Below are 24,925 nucleotides of genomic sequence, written 5' to 3'. Positions count from 1 at the left end.
CTATTTCTTATGGATAAAGGGTTGTGATCCAATGACTTATTTTTTTCTTGTAGCTAAACTGGAATGAACATTTGTTTTAAAAAAATCAAAAGAATTCTGTTTTTTTTTCTCATCTATGGGCCAAATATCACTGCCAGTCACGCCACATTTACATAAAGCCCTGAGAAAGAGATGGCTATTTGTTCCTTCCTGCTTGTTCTACTATTCAGTAAGATCATCACTGGTCACCTACTGCAACACCATCTTACTGGTGTTATCTCAATCCCTGAGTGACCAGAAATCTATTGATTGATGCATGTCTGGGGCCAAATTGCAGTTTAGGTGCCAAAATCTTCAAGGATTGACTCTCAGAATTCTATTGTTAGCAAGTTGGCCTTCATTTCATTATAGGAAAGTAAGGTCATTTCTTACACAGCCTGCTAACAATGTTATTCTTTTCAATTTTGAATATGATTTCACTATTTCTGGATTCATTATAAACAAATTCTACTATAAGGCTGTGACTTGTAACTAGGAAATAGAGCTTGATATGGAATGGCTGCACTTCATTGACTGTGTAAGCAGATTATCTAATTTGAGCATGTATTATCCTCTATCCTGCATAAAAATAAATAGTGATAGATTTAATGTTAAAATTTTCATCTCTCTTGTCAATTAATAAGTCCATATATGGCAAAAGGATGGCCAATTTTCAGTTCAATGCTGTCCTCCCTTTCTTTTAAGGAACCCAACTACTTCCTTGACTAGAATGCTATTAGTACCAGTCACCCTCTGGTATGTTGCTCAAATAGCTAAATATAGGTGCCTGAGGGTTTCAGATAGAAGGGATAATCGGACCCTAGATCAAAGTCGAAGTCAAGTTTGTCATATGCACAAGTCCATGTGTGCACAGGTGCAATGAAAAACTTACTTGCAGCAGCATCACAGGCACATAGCATCAGATAAGCAGCATTCACAAGAAAGACATAAATTAAATATAAATTAAACATAACTTTTAAAAGAAAGAACACAATTAGAACAAAAAAAAACAAAGTCCATTTTAGTGTAAAGCGATCATAGTGGTCATAGTGTTGCCATACTGAGGTGGTGATTAGGGTTGTGCCGGTTGGTTCAAGAACTGAATGATTGAAGTGAAGTAGTTGTTCTTGAACCTGATGGTGCGGGGATACAATATTGATCCAACACTTCAGCAATTCCGACCTTGTGGTCAGTAATAGAAAATCGAGTGGATTGACTTCCTAAGGGAATAATGATGTCCTCACCATCCTTGCCTGAGGCCACCTAATTTAACACAGGGCAGAGGTCATATCTGGTCAGTGAGCCTCAGATATTAACTGCTGTGGTTCAGTGCTGTCCAAAAGGTCAGCATGGAAGTGGTGGGCCAAAGGGCCTCTTCCTGTGCTGCACAACTCTATAACTCTATGGCTCTAAAAGAAGTCACCATGTGACCACAGATGTAACTGTGACACTACTGATTTTTATATACACACTTCATTAATGCAGTAGAGTAACTGTACTTCACACATAAGAATACTCATTTGTTCCATGTTCTATATGCGCAGGCAGATGGGATTAGGCATCATGGTATCATGGTCGGCACAGACATCGTGGGCCGAAGGGCCTGATCCTGTACTGTACCATTCTGTGTTCTATGAAAGTGGGACTTGCATGGAAAGGTAGTTGATGGTCAGTATGGGTGTGGTGAGCTGAAGAACCTGTTTTTGTGCTTTATGACTCTATGACTAAGTATCCGTAACCTGGGAAAGTATCTTACTCTATCACTAAAGTTTAGAATTCTGTATGAATTTATCATACCAGCACACTTTAATGAAGATGCTCGGTTTTAATCCAGCAATTGTGACCGGTACCTTGCCCTCGACTAACTGTTGACAACGTTGACCTGCACGACCAAGGTTAGCTGTGTGCAGAACACAGTATGGCAGCAGTAAAAATGATAGAGGTGTTTAAGAGGCTCTGAGATTTTGCAGAGAATGGAGGGATATGGATATTGTGTAGGCAGAAGGGATTAGTTTAGTTAGGCGTTTAATGACTAGTTTAATTAGTTCGGCACAACAGCATGGGCTGAAAGCCTGTTCCTGTGCTGTACTGTTCTATGTTCTACTTCTCAAATCCTGATATTCACACTCACACGAGGGTACTTTGCCATATCAGAAAACAAAAACCTACAGATGCTCAAAATCTGAAATAAAAAGTGAAAATGCTGGGAATACTCAGCAGGTCATTTATGGAAGAAAAAACAGTTTCAACATCTCAAGATCAGGATGATTTCATGAAGAGGCAAATGTGTAACAAGGTAGTTGATGCGCCGTTAGGCTACTGCCACTGAATGTAGATGACAAGTGTGGAGAAATCTACCTCCATGTTCTTGCGGGAGGTTGTGTAGAATCAAAAGACTAAGCCTTCCACTCTTCGGTGGTGTGTGCTTCTTTACAAGGGTTATTACAATCCTATCACAGTGCCTACCATTCAGGTGACAGCTGCAGAGGAGGCACATATGGAGGCACCCAATGTTTTCCTGCTTCTATGGAGTCTTTTGCTGATCTAGGGAGATATCGGATCTCTGCCAGTCAGCAGCAATTGAAGCTCCTCAGGAACAGCAACATGCCACTTGGAAATAATTTGATGTCCCCGTTGAGCAGAGAGATAACACGCGCGAGTAGATCGCTGTTCTCATTGAGCAGCAGGATGTCATTCATAAGCAGATTGCTGCTCATAATGGGCACAGAAATGTTACTCATGAGCAGCCAGCTGTTCTCCAATGAGGGATGCTGCACATAAAGAGACGGGTCTCCTGCCTGAGCAGAGCAATTGAGGTAAAGACAGAGTCTAAGGAGGGGAGGCTGGTGTCCATGATGCGTTGGGCTGTGTCCACAACTCTCTGCAGTTTCTTGCGGTCCTGGGCAGAGCAGTTGCCGTACCAAGCCATGATGCATCCAGATAGGATGCTTTCTATGGCGCATCGATAAAAGTTGGTGAGAGTCAAAGGGGACAAACCGAATTTCTTTAGCCTCCTGAGGAAGTAGAGGCGCTGGTGAGCTTTCTTTGCTATGGCGTGTACGTGATTTGACCAGGACAGGGTGTTGATGTTCACTCCCAGGAACTTGAAGCTCTCAACCCTCTCGACTTCAGCACCGTTGATATAGAGAGATGCATGTACACTGTCCCCTTTCCTGAAGTTGTTTAGCTTAAAACTATAAGGTCACTGTTTAAGAATAAGGCAGAGAGGAGGTGAAACTTTTCATCTCAGAGGGTCACAAGTCCTTGGAACTCTCTACCTCAAAGGACAGTGGAAGCAGAGTCTTTGAATACTTTTAAGACAAAGTTAGATAGATTCTTGGGAGACACAAGAGACTGCAGGAATCTGGAGCATCACATAAGATGCTGAAAGAACTCACTAGGTCAGACAGCATCTGTGGAGGGAAATGGACAGTTGACATCTCAGGTCGAGACCCTTCATCTGGACTCATAGATAGATTCTTGACAAGTAAAGGAGTGGAAGATTTTTGTGGGAAGGGAGGAAAATGGAGTTGAGGATACAATCAGATCAGTCATAGCCTCATTGAATAGCAGAGCAGAACAGAGGGGCTGAGTGGCCTATTCCTGCACCTAGTTTATGTTTCTAAGTGACTACTTACATTTTATTTTACTTCACTTTGTTAAATAATTTTGAATCAACAAGTAACATTCAAATGCATCCTCATGGTGTCTTTCAGTGTGCAGAGAGAAGCTGCACAGCTTCTGGTGGCTGTTCTCAATGCTGCACACCACGTGATGCTTTACTTACTAAGGATGCTAATGTCATGCATTTCAGGTCAACTGGCTTGAGGTCTGTAAGACAAGACAGTAAGGGGTGCTTTTCAAATAAAAGGCATTACCTCACTGCAGTGCAGCACATGACTGTGAAATAAGTAAGACTAATGCCGTAGTTGCCATGTAATTCAGGCAATGAATGAGTATGACCACTGATGCAAAGTTGATTTCTGTCTCAGAATTTTTCTCCCTTGTCTGGTATGTTCAAAGAATTATAGCAGCACTCTGTGAATGGGGGACTTCTATGAATGGCTGAGGAATATCTGCAAGATTGTTGGTAAAATGGTCAGTGATGCCTGTTTTCTGGAAGTCTTCCTTTATGTTTAGGATTAAAAGCAACATGAACAGCATTTATCAGAACTGATTCTTTAAGCTGGACATGATGACGATACAGGGAGCACATCTGATTGGTGTGAACAATGTGAAACATGAACCTTCTTCATCGATATTCTACCATTGTGTATCTTGGAATGGTCAATTAGTTCAATGTTTTAAGCTGAACTTTGTGACTTCAAGCAAGTTCTACAAGGAATTTCTCATTGCTGAATGAGTGGGAACTTCTTTGGCTTGAAAGGTTAGACTTTCACAACATGCAACCCTTGTGTTTCAAATTGTCCAATATGTTATAATGCCCTTTACTCTCAGATGTATTGGCCACAATGCTGAATATCCATTATTGATTTTGGTCTGCAGTTCAAAGTGTGAAAGCTTTTGACCACTGCTAACAGCTGAAGGGTAAAGTTTATCCAACAAATAGAGTCAATGTTCTGAGTCACAAACCCTTCACCAGTACTGGAGAAATGAGAAGACAAAACTCTCCCTGCAACTTACAACATGCTTGGCTTCTCACTTTTTCAGTTCCAATATCTCAACTCTGTTTCTCTCACTGCTGCCTGATCTCATAGTGCTTCCAGCACTTTCTGGTTACAGCATTTTCTGGCTGTGAATGCCAATAAGTACATTGGCTGAGAGTGAAGACTTGTAAGATTAGCTGACTTCACTTCTGATATGCAAAGCACCTAACCAGCATCGTCATTACACCAACATTACCTTACTAACTCTGCAGTTTTAAACATTTTTAAACTCTGGCTTTTGTTTTCATTTTGGAATCACTCAAATGGCAGATATCGTACGGAACAGGAAAAGAACAGGATAAAATTCTGACGAGTAAAGCATCCTTTGGGAGAATTGAAAGAATAGAAACTGGTTGAACTAAGACTTTTAATCGACATGACCATGGCATGTTTTGTGACATTCAACTATTCAGGCGATTATATTACATTTTGATGTGTCTGTAGAAAACAGAATCAACATATAATTCACTTGTAAATGCGATTTTTGTGATAATTCTATTGTTAACATTTGAGAGTTGGAAGAATCATCTTAACAATCCCCTGTAGGCTTCCTTTTCGGTTGCTATAGAAGATAATTCAATAAAACTGAAGCTCTTGCTGACTTGCTCCTAAACTGTTCTTAAAATCCCATCAGCATTAAAGTTACCTGTCTTTAATAAAGCCCTTATCTCTAAAGATTTTTTTATGGCAGGTTTCACCCAATATCTTCCTCCAGTAGCATCTGTTGTTTTCAATCTTTGAAACCATTACGCCTACAGTCACAAATCTAACGGGAATTTTCAGGATTCCTTTTCCCTGTTTGTATGGAGATGTCATAAAAGAAATGCCTTTCTCAAGGGCTTAACAGCACACACTGAACTGATCTGTGGGCAGGTTAGATAAAAGGCTGGTTTTCAATTACATGCTGGTAAAAAGGGAATTGTGCATTCAAATTAAGCAATCCATCTGATCTCCTTAATATGCCTGCAGTCATCTTCTCAGTGAGATGGAACAGAATGATATTGAAGCTGATGTTTTGAATAAATATAAATAAGGAAATACTGGCATACACAACTCACCCATCCAGACCAAATGTTCAGACCATTCATCCTTAAAGATCACCATTGTCTAAATATATTAATTTAAAACATTGGACTTGTGGCATTATGGAGCTGAATGTTGGAGCAGCTATTGTACAAAGTGCAACTTCTCAGTCTGTACTTTCAGCTTTCAAGATATCCATATAGTTTCTCTCATGATTTACTATCCAATTCACGTGAATTTAAGTGCAATCATAATGATTCATCAAAGTAGGAAACACTTACTTAGCTTCTTTCCTTTTGTTTACAGCTCCATAGAAGTCTTATTAAGAATTAATGATTATAAAAATTAAAAAGAGGCATTTGTTCGGTTGAAGCATTACAACATCCAGACAGACTGATGGTTAAGATCAGGTCTATCATGTATTATCCTAGGTCTTATCTTACTTGTATGTTTCTTTCTGGAAAAGTGAGGTAATTGCTTTAAATGAGATCTTGAGATGGATTATCTGTACCTTGGGAAGCTGGTGGACCTGCTTTGCACTTTAAACCATCAGACAATTTGCAGAAGCCTCTCACAGGCTATCCACTATTGCTGCATGGAAAGGATTATTTTTTCAAAGACTATTCCTTTTATGTCCATCCCTGTATAGCAGAGATAAGGCACAAATGTCCTCTGATGCACTGCTTTTGTCTGCATTCAGTCCTCTTCACCTATGCTCAGTGAAAAGCCATAACCACAAAGGATGTTAGTGCATGGGAGGATGAGAGCAAGTGAAGCTAGCTCTTCAATGAGCCTGAGATAACTGATGAACTTTCTATGAGGGTTAATGGTCAAAGGTTGGCATGTAGTAGGATGCTTGTGCAGTAGCTGTGACTGCATAATGTATCACTATGCTATAATTTTAACTGTGAATTGATGAGTAGAGTAAATCAGGAATGGACTGGACAGATCTCCAAAGCCTTGCTTTATGTGGCCTGCAACTAGCCATCCCCAGTGTTTCATGTCTTCACTCTGTCACCCTCATCACTGGTATCCAAATGTATATAGTGCAGAACCTCCATTCAGGCCATGCAGTCTTCTCTAACAAGAAGAGTACCAGTGAATCACTGATGGACTTTGAAGGTGCCTGAGGCAACTTAGGTACAACATTCAATAAGAGCAAGCGGCAGCCAGCATTGCTAAAGAGAGGAACAGATGAGAGGGCTGCCGCAAGTGGGTGGCTTTATATCAGAGTCAGTAGTATGTGAGTCCCTTTGTACTGCTTCTACATTCCACAAATGGGGTCAAGTAAGATATCTGAAGAACCTGCATGATCATACTAACAATGACAATAAAGGGAAATTAGCCTGAAGACTCACTTTCATTTGAAAGACCTGAAACATCAACTTTTTCTCTCTCCACAGGGGTTCCTGATTTGTTGAGTATTTCCAACTTTTTTTTATTATTTTTATTTTATTTTTCAAAAGTTTTTTTAAGATATTTAATATTTTTACAGATGCACCATAGAAAGCATGCTATCCAGATGCATCACAGCTTGGTACGGCAACTGGTCTGACCAAGACTACAAGAAATTACAGAGAGTTGTGACCACAGCCCAGTCCATCACAAAAACCAGCCTCCCCTCCATTGACTCTGTCTACACTTCCCGCTGCCTCAGGAAAACAGACAACATAGTCAAGGAGCCCTCCCATCCTGGTCATACTCTCTTCTCCTCCCTCCCATCAGAAGGTACAAAAGCTTGAGAGCACAAACCACGAGGCTCAAGGACAGCTTCTACCCCACTGTTATACAATCTTAAACAGACCTCTTATACACTGAAGATGAACTCTTGATCTCTCAATCTACCTCGTCAAGGCCCTTGCACTTTGTGTACCTGCACCCCACTTCCTCTAACTGCAACACTATAATCTGCATTTTTTTTTCCTTTTTACTACCTTGGTGTACTTATGCATGGAATGATCTGTCTGGATGGCATGCAAACATGTGACAAATTACCATTTACCAATCGTAAATATTAAGAGTTTAAATTTAAAACTGTATTCCCTGATCTGCAATTTGCTCTCAGTAAAATTATAAAAACTAAATGAATAGGTCTGCTTTTGCTTCCTGCTTTGCTCTATGTAAGAATTCTTCAGCGTGACTGACTGTTCAGCCTGCTGGACAGTATCACTGCTGCTGATGCCAGAGATCTCCTGTAGCTAAAACCCAGAATGAGGTTAACAAAAGGAAATGGGAGAACCACATCACAGAAACTACTGGGTCACTATGGACAGCTTTCATTACAGTTAACAGACAATTCTGGGCCATTTTGTTCTTGAATTTGACACAAGTTCTGTCCCAAACTTTTGTATTCATAGAACACAAAGAACTGTTGAGTGACTGGAGTGCACAGCATGGGCTGCTATACAAGAACAGAGAGTGCAGAGAAACATCATAACACAGGGACAAAGAAGTGTAAAAATAAATTTAAGTTTACTGAGAGTTACCACACTTGAATACTTGAAATGTGTAATACACAGGCCTATTATATCTAAGTAGGTTTTTTGGAACCTAAACTATTAATGTAGTCAAAACACTGTGGGGGTTATCTGCCCACTATTCAGTACAATTCTATTGTTGATGCATTCAGTCAAAAAGCTTAACAGGTATTTTAAAAAATCCGCATGAATTAACAATAATTGCTTAAATTCTATAAGCTTAAGGCAGAGTTTTATGAAAATTCATGTACTGACATATCCCAAAAGGAGATAACAAATTAAATTTCACAGAGGAGGAGAAACTACTAATGCCGATGGGACAATAGGAAGTACCCAGGCATCAAACCAATGAAACACTATATCAAAAGATATATCTAATATCATCATTTTAGTTACAATTTTATGTAATGCTTTGGACCTTTGAGCTTTTCTTTTGCTTCTTGTACACATACAAACCCATTCCAAGGCTCTCTGCAGATACTGAAACAGTTTCAGGGACCCCCAGTAAACACTGATACACTTCTGATCAAGGACAACAGCAGGAAGTAAAGGAAATTGGTTTCATTTTTGCAAATAACAGGATTTATAGTTTACTGCAATTCAAGAAATAAATTAGTGGGCCAACAGTTTCAGAAATCTAATGACAATCAAACATAAATAAGCAATCTAAGGGATCTCTGTTAAGGTATGAGGTCTCAGTCTTAAAAGCAATACCACTCAGCTGAGAGTGTTCTAAAGAGGCGCTAGGGGAACGCTTGCTCAAAATAACTGGAATCATATAACTTATATTACTATAACATCAATTAATTTTAATTTTATCCTTTGGAAGTTACTGTTAATAAGTAGTCGAAGTCCAGTCTCATTTTAGTTGTAACAAGTGCAGGGATTAGCTAGCTTTCTTGAATGTACTGAATGCAGCTAGCTCTCTTTATCTTCAGCACCTCTCTCAATTTTATCACTATTTCAATATAGTAACAAAAGAGCTGACACTCTTTTGTTACTATATTGCCAGTGGTGCCAAACATCTTTGCACGCAACAAAAGTATACTTACCTTCAATTCTATTCTCATCTGGGCACTTTCTCAAAAATAACATTGCATCAAACCTCAGTGTTCCATATAACCCTGAGCTATATTTCTGACTGTTATCCATTCATAGGATTCTTAATTCAGCCTCATAATACAGCCCACCTCCACCTATGCTTCAGCACACATTCTATTGAAACCCTCAGCGTGCCTTTTAGTCCCCAGACTCATCAATTCCAATTCCTGGACATCTCCCATTTTTCACCCTCCATAAACTCACATCCAATTCATTCCTGGCCATTTTTGTACATACTTTTCTTTTAGACTTATAAATCCCAGTTGTGAATTTAGTTACAAGATTCTAAGTGATTTGAAAGTTTCAATGCTGTAGCCAGACAATATAAAACAATAGTGTTGGTCAAATATTCATACAAAATTGACAAGCTCGCTTAGTAAGACTGGAATTGTGGCGGGGGAGAGATATGGTAGGTGATGCTCACCTATAGTACAATTATGAATCACTGTGAGGACAAAAGTGTGCCACCAATATTGCACAACAAATTCCACAACCCTCACCAACTAGCACATTTAGCAGAATGTGTTGGTAAGTAGAAACATGAAGCAGAACTAGTTCTAGATGCTCATTCCCAAGTTACAACAAATCACCCATTAAACAAATCGCCTACCCTATTCATTTTTTGTGGAGCATTTTACTTCATGTCAGATCAATGCAATACCAGTTTTACCAATGTTTGTAGCCAACAATGGATCACATTCCTATCACACACAACACTTTGAGAGCCATAAATATTTATCTGAAAGAAAAAAAACTAAAGTAATAATGAAAAGAAAATCAAGTTTTACCTTCACCTCAGTGATAGCAACTAAGTCAGAGGCTGTGTGTTCAAACTCAAGGTCTTTAACAGTTATATTGCATTGACATTTTAATACAGAACTGGGGCATTATCACATTGTTGGATGTGCTATTTCTCAAATGAAATATTAAATGAAAGCACAGTCAGCTTTCAAGGTAAGATGTAAAGGAAGAGCAAAGGATCCCTTAACAAACACCACTAAAAGCAGATTAGCCACTCATTCATTAATATTTATGACACATTATTATGCTCATTTTAGCTGTTTCTTGCCTGTAGAATAACATGGACCATAATTCAAAAGTACTTTGGGGAGCTGTCAGGACATGAAAGATGCTATTTAAATGAATGTACATTCTTTTACGTTTATGTTGGTGATAAAGAAATGCTTACAAATATGCAGGCCAAACCTACAATACTGGCTTCTGGATCAATAGGTTATGTGGTCCAAATCCCAGGGCTCCTTGTCACTTGTTCAGTCAGATAAATATTATCTTCTGTCATCAAGGCAACTGGATTTCAAAAAGGAAATACTGCAAACATAAGCTGTCTTTTCATTCTCACTGGTTACATCTCTGGCCTGTCAATTACAGAATAAAGGATGCTGACTGGGTCTAGCTGGAGGGTGCCAAGAAGATAAGGCAATCAAGGGAAGCTGGAAGAGGGAAGCAGCAAAGACTGAAAAAAAGAAAGAGCCTCAAAGTTACCTGCAAGGTTATAAATATCCTGAAATGATTTCACAACAAATTCTGTAGTTGTGCATATTTTGGGAACCAACAGTCTAATGAACCCCAAACACTTCTCTGTGTGATTCTGCCAGCAGTTGATTACACTGCTCTACAAATAGTTTCGCAATCATTATGGACAGTTGCAGAAACAAATATACTTATTGACATGATGATACTTAGAAGTAGAATTAAAGTACTTCTCTCAATCCACGGTTGAGAAACTAAAAGCTGCAAATCTGAAAACATTGACTCTGATTCTCTCCCTCCAGATGCTGCCTGACCTGCTGAGTATTTTCTGCATTTTCTTTATTTTAGTTTGACCAAGTAAAATGTTCCAACTGGAAAGGCAATAGATATTTGATTTAGTGTTCAGACATGAACTGGGAAAGTGGGCAAAGGAATGGCTGGTGGAATTTAACACAGATAAGTGTGAAGTGGTCAGGACCCTGGGGAGTGTTATTAAACTGCGAGACCTTGGGATACAAGAACATAGTTCCCTGAAAGTGGCGACATAGATAGAGATGTGAAGAAGGCATATGGTATACTTGCCTTCATCACCTGAGGCATTGAGCATAGGAGTTGGGAAATCATGTTACAGTTGTACAAGTTGTTGGTTAGGCCACACTTGAAGTATTATGTGCAGTTCTGGCTGCCATGCTATTGGAAGGATGTGATTAAGCCAGAGCAGGTGCAGGATAGATTCACAGGAATGTTGCCCAGATTGGAGGGCTTGAGTTATAAGGAGAGATTGGATATGCTGGGACTATTTTCCCTGGAGAGAAGGAGACTGAGAGATGACCCTTATAAAAGTATGAGGGGCATAGATAGGGCAGATAATGGTAGTCTTTTTTCTATGGTAGGGGAGACTAAAACTAGAGGTCATAGGTTTAAGGTGAGAGGGGAAAGATTTAAAGGGGATCTGAGGAGCAGGAACGAACTGCCAGAGGAGGTGGTAGAGGCAGGTATAATCACAATGTTTATATTTGGACTGTTACATGGATAGGAAAAGTTCAGAGGAATATGGCCCAAATGCAGGCAAATGGAATTAGCACTGATAGGCATCTTGGTCACATTGGACGAGTTGGGCTGAAGGGTCTGTTTCCATACTGTAGAACTCTATAAATCTATGAATCATGAAGCTAATGGTTCATCACTTGAGGACAAAATATTGCACCAAGTATCACAAACACCTTTATTTAATCAACACTGATCTAAGTCTGTAAAGGCAAATAAGACAGGTGGCATTATTGCAGCAACAAGCAATCTGTTGGAGGAATTGAGCGGGTCGAGGAGCATATTTGGGGGGAAAGGAACTGTTGACGTTTTGTGTTGGACCCCTGCGTCAGGATATCAGGACCTTGGACCTGAAATGTCGACAATTCCTTTCCCCCCACAGATACTTTCCAATCTGCTGCGTTCCTCCAGCAGATTGTTGCTCCAGTTTCCAGCATCTGCATTCTCTTGTGTCTGGCATTACTGCAATATTTTTTTCTAGTTTTAAAAGAGGTATTTCTTTTTCCCCGAGTACAAGATGTGGGGCAAAAACTCCCTCTTGGTACTGAGCAGGGACAGTGCCCATGCAGAAGCTAATAAAGTATTCCCTTTAATGTTATAACAGCATATTTAAAATATTTGGCAAATGAATATGTTCCATGTTATGATGTAAATGTGAAAATAGACTCAAGTAAGATCCTAAATTCAATGATTGTGGGTGATCAGCCCATTCTCTATCAAGGTTCGAAGGCTATAAACATTTTGTTTGCCTGGCTGTTTCAGAATGGATTATTTTATATCAAAGAGAATCTTTGAAGTAAATACTTGAATTCAGACTACAAAACTCTGGTTCTGACATTGATGTACCAGGCTTCACAATGACTAAGGCTCATGGATCTGCATGTGGCATATCCCAAAAGGTACACATCAAGACAGGATTGTACACTGTGGAGCCAAGGAAAGAGACAGCTCATGTGCTGCTTTCAAATAAACTCCAGTGTATCAAGATACTGTAAAAAAAAAGGTTGCTGTTTGTAAATATTATATTTCTTGTAGATTAATCCTAATTCTCTCATAATCTTTCAAGAGATGGTGCCTCAAGAAGGTGGCATCCATCATTAAGGACCCTCACCATCCAGGACATGCCCTCTTCTCGCTACTACCATTAGGGAGGAGATACAGGAGCCTGAAGACCCACACTCACCATTTCAGGAACAGCTTCTTTCCCTCCGCCATCAGATTTCTGAATAATCCATGAACACATGAACATTACCTCATTGTTCGTTTTTCTGCACTATTTATTTATTTTGTAATTTATAGTTTATGTCTTTGCATTGTACTGCTGCCACAAAACAACAAATTTCACATCATATAAGAGTGATAGTAAACCTGATTCTGATAGTATGCATTTTTATTATTTTTGGTCTGTATAATTGCATCTATTCAGTTTTTTATTTGTAAGTAAATCCAGTGCAGTAGCTTAACCTAAATGCATTTTTTGTATCACTGCCTTCAAGTTCACCCAAGCTGGTGTTGGTATTCCATAGAGATTGTTCCCTTCAGGACTCCCTGGTCCATTTTTCCATCTCCACCCAACATTCCACTTCTCTTGCACTGTAAGAGATGCAACACCTACTCTTAAATTGCAGATATATTTAACCTCCCCATGCTTCAATCTGAGGTTGCCACCTGTTTTAAGAAGACCACTATCATCCCAGTACCTAAGAAAAACAAGGCATCATGCCTTAATGACTACCAACCAGTGGCTCTGACATTCACCTTCATGAAGTGCTTCGAGAGGCTGGTCATGGCATGTATTAACTCCAGCCTCCCGGAAGACCTCGACCCACTGCAATTCGCCTACCACTGAAACAGGTCTACAGTGGATGTCATCTCCCTGGCCCTACACTTATCTCTGGAGCATCTGGAGAGCAAAGACATCTATGTTAGGCTATTGTTTATTGACTACAGCTCCACCTTCAATACTATAAGTCAAAACAAACTCATTACCAAATTCCGAGACCAGGGACTCAACACCTCCCTCTGCAACTGGATCCTTGACTTTCTGACTAACAGACTGCAATCAGTGAGGATAGGCAGCAACACCTCCAGCACGATTATTCTCAACACTGGTGCCCCATAAGGCTGCGTCCTTAGCCCCCTATTCTACCCATGACTGCGTGGCCATATTCTGCTCTATCTCCACCTACAAGTTTGCAGATTACATCACCATCATGGGCTGTATGTCAAATAAAAATGAGTTGGAGTACAGGAAGGAGATAGAGAGCTTAGTGACATGGTGTCATGACAACAACCTTTCCCTTAATGTCAGCAAAACAAAAGAGCTGGTCATTGACTTCAGGAAAGGGGGTGGTGCACATGCTCCTGTCTACATCAATGGTGCTGAGGTCAAGAGGTTTGAGAGCTTCAAGTTCCTAGGAGTGAACATCACCAATGGCCTGTCCTGGTCCAACCACTTAGATACCATGCCCAAAAAAGTTCACCAGTGCCTCTTCTTCTTCAGGACTCTAAAGAAATTTAGCATGTCCCCATTGACACTCACCAACTCTTATCGGTGCACCACTGAAAGCATCCTATCTGGATAAATCATGGCTTGGTATGGCAACTGCTCTGCCCAGGACTGCGAGAAACTGCAGAGAGTTGTGGACACAGCCCATCGCATCACGGAAACCGGCTTCCCCTCCAAGGACTCTGTGTATACCTCTCGCTGCCTAGGTGAAGCAGCCAGCATAATCAAAGACCTCACCCACCCGGGACATTCTCTCCTCTCCCCTCTCCCATCAAGCAGAAGATATAGGATAGCCTGAGGGCACGTACCACCAGGCTCAAGGACAGCTTCTATCCGGCTGTTATAAGACTACTGAATGGTTCCCTTATACGATGAGATGGACTCTTGACCTCACAACCTACCTTTTTATGACCTTGCACCTTATTGTCTACCTGCAATGCACTTCCTCTGTAGCCGTGACACTTTATTCTGTATTCTGTTATTGTTTTTACCCTGTACTACCTCAATGCACTGTGTAATGAATTGATCTGTACGAACGGTACGCAAGACCAGTTTTTCACTGTACCTTGGTACCAGTGACAATAATAAACCAACACCATAAACTTCCTTTCCCATCATCCAGGGACACAAACAGTCCTTTCAAGTGAAGCAGCAACTCATTTGTACTCCTTCCAATCTAGTGTACTGCATTCAGTGCTTACAATGCGTTCTTCTGCAGAGTGGAGAAGCCAAACACAGATTGGTTCACTACTTTGTGCTGCCCCAGTGTTCAGTCCACAGTGGCTAAATGAGCTCCCTGCTGCCTGCCCATTTAAATTCTCCAACCCACTCCCACTCTGACCTATCTGTGGCCTGCTACACTGTTCTAACAAGGCCCAGTGGAACAGCACCTCATCTTCCGTCAGGGCATGTCATAGTTTGCTGATTCAATATTGAATTCAACAACTTCAGGTAACTTGTTTTTTCTGTTTGTATCAGAATTGGCCAATTATGTCATGGGTTGTCCATCTGTAAGAGTTACCTCAGATTTTTTTCTCTTTACACTAAGTCTGCCTGAACTGTTTCCGAGCTTTCACGTGTCCAGTTCTTTGCTTTGTTCTCTCTAACTGTCCCCTTTCAAATAGATGGTTTCATCAACAGCTTATCATTATGGCAACCCTGGCCTCACCTGCACGGTAGTGTAGCGATTAGCGTAACGCTTTACAGCACCAGCGACCCAGGTTCAATTCCTGCTGCTGTCTGTAAGGAGTTTGTACATTCTCCCTGTGTCTACGTGGGTTTCCTCTGGGTGCTCCAGTTTCCTCCCACAATCCAAAGACGTACGAGTTAGGAAGTTGTGGGCATGCTATGTTGGCGCCAGAAGCGTGGCGACACTTGCGGGCTACCCCCCAGAACACCACGCAGAAAATGCATTTCACTGTGTGTTTCGATGTACATGTGACTAATAAAGATCTTATCTTATCTTATTAAAGCTATTGCCTTTATCCTATCCATCCTTCCCCCATCTTCCCTGCATCTTGAAATTAACTTGTTCGCTTTTTCCCAGTTCTGACAGAGTGGCTTCACCCTTAAATTAACTGTTTCTCTTTTCACAGATGCCGCCTAACCTGCTGAATAATTCCACCATTTACTGTTTTTATTGGTATCATAGATATTCTGTCATAAGCAATTTAAGATAAACAAGGTGGGTATTTTAGGCCTGGGTTAACTTTTCTCAAATATGGCACAAGAAAGGCAACTTTCAATTTAGGTGAAACTCAGCCTGATTATTGCGACTCTTTTGCTCCAAGGAGATGTTGTGTAGAAGTCTGAAGTTCACATTTGCTATTTCTGAAGCAATGTGCAGAGTGTACTCATCATTAACTCTTGACAGGTCTGTCACTCACCAGCACTCGCTAATCACTGTTTTGAACTGCTGCTCCTCATGCGAATCCTCTGCAATGTCCGTGCCCATGGCTTGTTGGGAGTGCAGACAGCATGCATTCAGACTAATTGAATACTATTGTTCCCACAAGTACATCAAATATTTATTCTTTCCCACACTGTAGATATTGCGCAAAGATAATGTATGCTATGGTAGAAAGCCATTGCCCAAATAAGAAGTAACCCCCTTATCCTTTACTTTAGATTTACTGCTTTAGAATTTAAGGATATTTTTGCTGGAAGGGCATAATTTTCTTTGGATCACTTAAGCATACAATGGCACAGACTTTCTCTTATTTCAGTCTTCCATCATACAGTACACTTTTTATATTAACGTCCTATTGCCTGTTGCACATTGCTGCATGGGTTAGTCATCCTTGAGCTTGGGGAAACCAGCTATTATAAATAATTAATGCTGTTAGCTCACTTGACACTACAGTAATTGCTGAACTTGGGTATTGACAAAACAATGTCACCCTTATTACAGCAGTAGATATCCCAACCACTTTCTCATGTGACATTCCTTAGAAGCCTCCTGCAGTTGAGATCTTGGGTCAGATTGTTCTGATTTGGTCCATTGGCTGAACTCGCTACCTGCAATGTCCACCCACCCATATTATCTTATACTGGGTACAGATCACAGATTATTATCTGCCCGTTCCTGTAACTACTCCATGTATCATCTAATTAGTCTCATTTGATTGTGTGAGATAATGCTTACAATGTCTTTATTGCAACTCAGTTGAAATATCTACCACTTTCATCGAAAATGTTATTAAAAAGCCAGCATTAGATCAAAATAGTCCACTGGTATTTCGAGCAAAGTTTACATTCCCATTAATGTTTTTATTGAATGGTTAAAAGTGTATCATTGACCTAAAATGTCCTGAACCTCATTCTCCTCAGATGCCACCTGACCTGCTGTGTACTTCCAGTATTTTCAGATTTTGTGTACAAATGGTTGAATCTTCAAAAAGCATTAATACCAGCTGCAATACTGTGTTCCCTTTATTTTGAGCTATTACTTCATGTTGCTGGCTGGAAAGTTCACAACAACTAATGCTTTAATGGAACAGGGCAGCTTGTCTTTGGAGGAAAGGTTAGATAGTCTTGAATCTGCTGGAGTTTAGAAGAATGAGAGGGGAGGTGACTGAAACATACATGATCCTGAGTGTTTTTGACAGGATTTCTGTGGAGAGGGTGTTTACTCCTGTGGGAGAATCTAAAACTAGGGAGCGCTGCTTAACAATAATAGGCCTATTTCTGCTCTTAATTTGTATGCTTTCTCATATGTATGGATATTGATATGTGCCCAGCAATGTCGATGCACATTATGCACTGTGTAGTATTTTAAATTTATTGAAGTACAACAAGGAATGATGTGCCAAGTGCTAAATGGCTTGCCTTCTACAAGTTAAGTGGCATTTTCCTCAGATTATTGAATGATTGAAAGAATAAGCAGAGCTCAACAAACTAATGGAAGAAAGAAGAGGACTCTCAGGAAGAATTGTATCTATACAAATGTGTTCAAAAAGCATTTGTAGCAAGGAACAGTGTGCAGGATGTCCCCACTCAAAATGAACGTACAAGTGAAACCACAGAGCACAGGGATGACTACATTGTCATTGGCTGCCAAGATAACAATGGCCATGAATTGTAATGGGCCAGGCTCCTTCCAAGCTAGAGTTGTAGATCCATGTACCATCCACAGTCTTGCGTCAATAATTGCATTTGGAAGGTCAATGACATCCTCTAGGTAGCGCCGGGGATATTTCATTTTCTCTTGCAAGATGAGCATACAGTGGTGTGAGGTTTGCAGGTTACCCATGATAAGCTGTGCACGGTATTTTGCAGATGCCACAGCAACACCGAGATTAAGGACAAACAGAAGGGGGCAGGCATGGTAGCGTAGCGGTTAGCGTAATGCTTTACAACGCAAGCAACCCGGGTTCAATTCCAGCCACTGTCTGTAAGGAGTTTGTATGTTCTCCCCGTGTCTGCATGGCTTTCCTCCGTGTGCTCCAGTTTCCTCCCACCTTCCAAAAGACGTACAGGTGAGGAAGTGTGGGCATGCTATGTTGGCGCCGGAAGCATGGCGACACTTGCGGGCTGCCCCAAGAACACTCTATGCAAAAGGTGCATTTCACTGTGTGTTTTGATGTACATGTGACTAATAAAGATATCTTATCAATTGCATTCCCTACATGTATAATTGGTGTAATGATTACAAACTGGAAAATATAGAAACTTTGCAGCACAGGAGGTCACTTGAGCCTGTGTTATCATGCAGATAAATGTCCAGTATTCTACAACAACCTGGATGTCATCAATTGAGAGACCATGGCAAACCAAAGGATTGGTGTAACATGGCCCATTTCCTTAAATGAATTTCCACTCCAGTGTGCAACTAACACATACGTGACTAAAATACAAACAATGAATTCCATACTGGAAATAGGATAGAGCAGACCAATCCTACCCTAAACAACAACTCTGTTGTCCAGACTGCAAAGTAACTCTTTAGCAATGACTCTGCAAAAACTTGGCACAGTAAGTTTTTAGGATTCATTTTGATCTTCCATTCACTGCACAACTTCAATATCAAGAGGGCTCAGTTACATGATGTGCAGCTGGAAGACAGAAGGAGGTGTGAATGAGGGCAGGAGAAAGATGAAGGAGGGCAAAGAAAAAGAGGCACTAAGGGCAGAAGGTAAAGGCAGGAAGGGAGGTGTGAGAAAAAAGAGCAGAGGTAACTTGAATCATGAACTCTGTTTTTCTCTCTCCATAATTGCTGTCCAATTGGCTGAACATTTCCATCGGTTTTTATTTCAGCCTCTGTCTGCTGGGATATTTGTAAATAACTAATATGACTGCAGCATCAGTAAATGCAATCCGAATTTCCTGTCCACCAGTAGTGCCACATCTTACCTTCCCTTTGTTTCTGACATCCACTTGCACACAAAATAAAATCCAATACAAAATAAACATTCCAAACCCAATCTGTAAATCAATGCATATTACTTGCATAGTAACCTTTTATGCAGATCCAAGGTGTCCGTTTTCCTCACTCTCTCTTCGTGATTCTCGTGCTATCCAAACAGCTGCAGTATGGCTGGTGGAAAGCTGTTCACATTCATGGAAGAAAACTACAAATGGAATTTCAGTAGCTGCCGGACTACCACTGGTTCACCTACGCCCTTTAGGGAAAGAAAGTTCCTATACTTATCCAGTATGATCCAGCTGTGACTCCAGACCTGTCATTGTGATTGATCCATCTGCACTCTGAAATGGCCTGTCAACCCATTCATTCCAGAGGCAGTTAGGACAGACAATAAACTTTGTTCTTGCCAGTGACATCCACGCCCTGTGGATGAACTTGATAGCCTGACTTTGGACGGCACTTTCTTACAATGAGTGACAGCCATCTAAAATAGCAGACAATGGTAACCGGAATGACAGCGGTGAGATAACAAATGTTGTCCAATTCAGCCACAATAATGCCCCAGCAATCCCTGTATTTTGTTGAAAGAGAGATTGCTGGATTGGTGCAACACCCTCACCATCCTCTGGATACTGGTATTCGCAGCCATGTTGTCAGAAGGCTTGGTCTGCATGGTAGCATTTAAGAGGCTCTTAGATGGGCACATGAACATGCAGAGAATGGAGGGATATGGACCACATGCAGGCAGAAGGGATTAGTTTAATTAGACGTCATTAGCTTAATTTGTTTGGCACAACATTGTGGGCAGAATGGCCTGTTCCTGTTCTGTATTCTATGTTCCAGATCCGTTCTGAATCTATCCTATGTAGTATAGTGGTCATGCTCATTTTATTTATTATATTATATTATGTTATATTACATTATATTATAGTATATTAGATGCTCTCTTCTTGTACTACCATCAGGGAGGAGATACAGGAACCTGAAGACCATCACTCAATGATTCAGAAACAGCTTCTTCCTCTCTGCCATCAGATTTCTGAACAGTCCATGAACTCATAAATGCTACCTCATTATTCCTTTTCTTTTTGCACTGTTTAATTATTTTGTAATTTATAGTAATTCCATGTCTTTGCACTGTACTGCTGCCAAAAAACAACAAACTTCACATCATAAGATAGTGATAATAAATCTGATTCTGATTTTGATTCTGATTCATTTGGACTTGAACTCATGTATCCAGATTCTCAGTCCAAACCCCTGGATTACTAGTCCAGTAATTTATCAATTTTGCTATCATTCCCATTGGTGTCACACTCACCGTGGAAAATTATCTTCAGTGAATAACCTGAGCAATTCCTGGGCACAAAACAATGCCATTCCATTCCCAATGGGAATTAAAGACCAATCAAATTGTTGAAGAAGGGAATATGATTTTTTAGAGGGAGAACTCTACATGTAGGATTAAAAACAACACAGAAGACATTGACATCATTAACTCCAAGGAGACAGTGTAGGAGAATTCAAGCACATGGGCCATGGCCTTAAAACTAAGAGAGTTAATTACTCGTTTGCTATTACAATTAACACTAACAGCCTTTGTCACTGTTCACTTAACAGCTGACTACCTAAATTCTCTCTCTTCTCCACCTACAGAAGCAGTAAAATAATGAGATTAGACAGTTTTTGTTATCTCTTGTCACTCACTAAAAGTAAAGCATCAGAAATAATGAGAAGTGGGTCAATACAAATATCGTCACATATTAGATGCCAACGCACAAGATTCCAGCTCAGCAGTACATATCCAGGGCAGATTATGGTAGGTGGGTGAAGCATAAAACATTCTCTTTTATATTCAGATAAACTGGATCTACTTAACCTTGGAGGAAAGGGTTAAAGTAACACCATAGTCATTTGTATTTTTAAAAAATGCAACACTGCACTGATTAATATTTCGTACTTAGCCAGCTGTTCCTTGCGCTTCTGGTTGTGGTACTTCTTTTTCACATTCTGCAGTTCCTGGGCTAAACGGTCAATCTCATGCTTATACTCCTGACTCTGCGATTCAAACATGTTCAGCTCTGAAGTCAAAGCCTTTCAAAATGGAAAAAAAGAATAAAAGATCATGATGTTAGCAAACTTTTGGTTCCTTTTTCCAAACTAGTTATCTCTTGTTAACGTGTTTACAAACTGCTGAACAATGTTACTTAGCAAAGAGCCTATACCAATAAGAATTAGTTGCGAAAGCTAAAACATGAAATACACCATGTGTTTCAAAACTTATCAAAGATTGGAAGTGAACAAAAGCCGTAAATTGCAAAGATGTATCAATTTCAATGTCACTTTGAATTGATAAGTTTTGAAGTTGACGATAAAGCTTTGTAGTATTGGTGAAGGCTAGTATTAATTGTGCACTAAAACTGCAGAGTTTACTTTTTACTTAAAATATCTCTGTAATTCAGTAACTGGCTATCTGTAGAATGGTTCAATATCGACAGGTCAATCTTCAAAATGCAGCCTATGTTCAAACTAATAAAGGGAAAGCAATAGCCTAAGAAAACAGCTACAGTTTTGTACTGTGGACCTCTATCTCTAATTACAATACTCAGGGGACTCCTGCATGCCCTGCCCCCAAAAAAGTACAAAGAATTTTTAATTTTTCCTGATATTCTTTGGGTCTTCATGAGCCAGCACTCTCATATAAATGTAGCAGTAGTTTTTATGGCATAATAGAAAAAGGTGCCTTCTCAGCAGCATTTTCTCAACTCTGCAGAGAATTGCTTGTGGATTGAGTATCCCAAATACAAATTTCCAGACTCTGAGTATTTCCAGAAGAGCAGCAATTTTTACCAAACAAATAATGAGGGGAAATAAATCATCAAATCCTGAGCCACAGGCAGAGCAAAATATCATTTTGTGCTCCAGAAAGGAAAATTGGCTCTTCACACTTAAAACTTGATGAAAATGTACTACTTCCCCAAATGAGGTACAGATGTTTCAGGTTGGAGAGGTTAATTGAGCATAAATTGTAAAGGATTTATAGAAAAACTGCTGCAAACAGGCAACAGTTGGTTATTATATCATTTCAAACCCATACACTGAGTAAAAGTACCTTGCGAGATTAATATGAGACATTCAGGTGAGGTAAATCACAGTGACAAATTAAACAATAGGCACATAAATACATCTTTCTATAAAGAGACTGCAGATGCTAGAACCTGGAGCAAAAAAACAATGTGCTCAGCAGGTTGAGCAGCATCTGTGGGAGGAAACTCTTGGATTCCAATAACTTCACCATACATTACAATGTTGCAGAAATAAAGCAAATGTCACTCTTCTGATGAGGACTGCTTTTTAAAAACAAACACTGTATATCACTTATTATTGCATGTTTAATACAAGTGCATGTTATACAAGGTCTGACGGCCCCTCTTCCATGGATTTTATTGCCTTAAAACTCAAGATAGACAGAAAAAAAAATTCTTCTGATTAGCATTAAAGAAGAACCTCTGCTGAATGCTGAATTTTAACAAAAACAGGCTCATTGGTATCCTCTAAGGGTTTGGTTTCACTGCCTAGTTCATGAGTAGAAACTGTGAGTATATCCGTCTCACCAAAATGCCTCAAGTAAGATACTCATAGAATTATGTGGCAATCACTACCCATGTTTCCTGTTGTGCTGCGGTGACTACAAGATGATAACACATCAGTTGGACAGCTTTGAGCATGGGTATTTTGGTCCAAATCAACTTATACAGTACAGTATGCAGTGTAGGTGAACTGTGTGCACTGTATTCCTTAAAAAGCAATTTTTAGCTTGCAAGAAAATTTACCAACATTACTCATCAACTCTGCTTCTTTAAATTTGAACCTGCAGCTTGAGGAAGCTTTCTAAAATATTTTTATATTTTCCCTGTCATTTATTTTTAATTATGTTTATTTTAAAGTGCAAGTGTCACCAACACCAGAGAAAATGGCTGGGAGATGTTATCAACAATAACTATACAAAGATCTGAATATATTAAAGTGTGGTACTCTTAAAAAAAAAGTCATCTCAGTCCAGGATAGAAAAGGGCACCACAAAGATAATTGCGCTATCAAATGCTCTTCAAATATTGCTCTGAGCCAATTAACACACCGACATCCAGATCAAGTTTCTAGCTGAATGGTGCAACAGGCTTGAGGAACTGAAAGGATTTGGAAGTGATGTTAAAGTAGCCTTGGCCACTAACAGAATGGCACAAACTCCAGTCATAGTAAGCTGGAGGTGAAGTCTCTGAGTGTTCAGGAAGATCATTGCTGTACCAATTAATTATGTTGTTCTGTCCAAAGTTGTATCAAAATTCTTGAATATTGATAAAGTCAGATTCATCCAGGCAAATTTAAGGTTTTCTATTACCCTTGTGGCTTGTACCTTGTATATGATAGAAAGGCTTTGGGGAGTCAGGTGTTGAGTCACTCACTGCAGGTTACTGAAACCCCACTTACTCTTGCAGCAAAAGTACTTATGCGATTGGTCTAGATAACAGCTCAGCACATCACAGAAACCAGCCTCCCCTCCATGGTCTACACTTCTCACTGCCTCGGTAAAGCAGCCAACATAATCAAAGACCCCACCCATCCTGGACTTTCTCTCTTCTCCCCCCTCTCATCGGGCAGAAGATACAAAAGCCTGAAAGCACATACCACCAGGCTCAAGGACAGCTTCTATCCCGCTGTTATAAGATGAGAGAATGGTCCCCTGGTACATTAAGATGGACTCTTGGTCTCACAATCTACCTCCTCATGGCCTTGCACCTTATTGTCTGCATGCACTGCACTTTCTCTGTAACTGTAATACTTTATTCTGCACTTTGTTATTGTTCTCTTTTGTACTACCTCAATGGACCGTTGTAATGAAATGATCTGTATGGATGGCATACAAAACAAAGTTTTTCACTGTACATCAGTACATGTGACAATAATAAACCAATTTCCAATTTACCAATGAACCTCCCTCATTCCCATTCCCTCGGGATGTTGATTCTGGGGACTCCGTAATGGTAATATAATTGATTGTTAAGAGTAGATGGATAGGTCCTATCTTGCTGGAGATTGTCACTGCCTGGCATTTGTGAGGCATGAATGTTTCTTGCACTTAAAAGCCATGCTTGATTGTTGAATAAGACCTGTTGCTTGCAGGCATGGGCTACTTAATTTCTTTTGTCCCATATTATAAATGACTGTAAACATATTTATGCTTCAGTTAAAATGACAAATAATATTTTTGTTCTTCTAAATAAGTTAATAATTCATTCGCTAATTTTCGAAATGTGCCCCATGTTCAAAGCAAGAGTACCAACTCAACCACAGTTCTAAAACAAAAAGGAAAGCCACAATATGCAAGTTCTGTTTAAGAGTTACACCTAACACGTTAACCTGGTTTTCTCTCTTTAAAGCCCCTACATATTTCCTGTTTTTTGTTTGTTTCGACCTCTCTGATAATTTTGGGATTTCTCTTCATCCTTAATGAAACATTCAATCTTTGATTATTCAGTTATTTCAAAGCCATCCAGGTAATACACATCAAGTACGCCTCAAACTACCTTTGTGCCAGCTTAAGCATCAAAAATGGACCTGACAGCAAGAAACAACCATTAATGAAAGAAACTCTGGCAGTTCAAAAAGCTTTGCAAATTAAACACACTTCAACATTTCTTCGCCAAACAAAGATAAGAATTGCAATCTA

General features: G+C 39.9%; 1 protein-coding gene across 1 annotated transcript in view; it reads right to left on the bottom strand.

The window, feature by feature from the left end:
- Positions 1-24,925, bottom strand: part of LOC127576745 (cilia- and flagella-associated protein 58-like) — a 151,370-nt gene that overhangs the window by 48,086 nt on the left and 78,359 nt on the right. The window contains 1 exon segment of the mRNA XM_052027456.1: positions 21,158-21,291. Coding sequence (XP_051883416.1) covers positions 21,158-21,291 — 134 coding nt within the window.

Source organism: Pristis pectinata, chromosome 12, assembly GCF_009764475.1.
Source record: "Pristis pectinata isolate sPriPec2 chromosome 12, sPriPec2.1.pri, whole genome shotgun sequence".
Classification (NCBI taxonomy): Eukaryota; Metazoa; Chordata; class Chondrichthyes; order Rhinopristiformes; family Pristidae; genus Pristis; species Pristis pectinata.
Note: the sequence above shows the minus strand (reverse complement) of the source record. Positions and strands in the feature narration are given on the sequence as shown.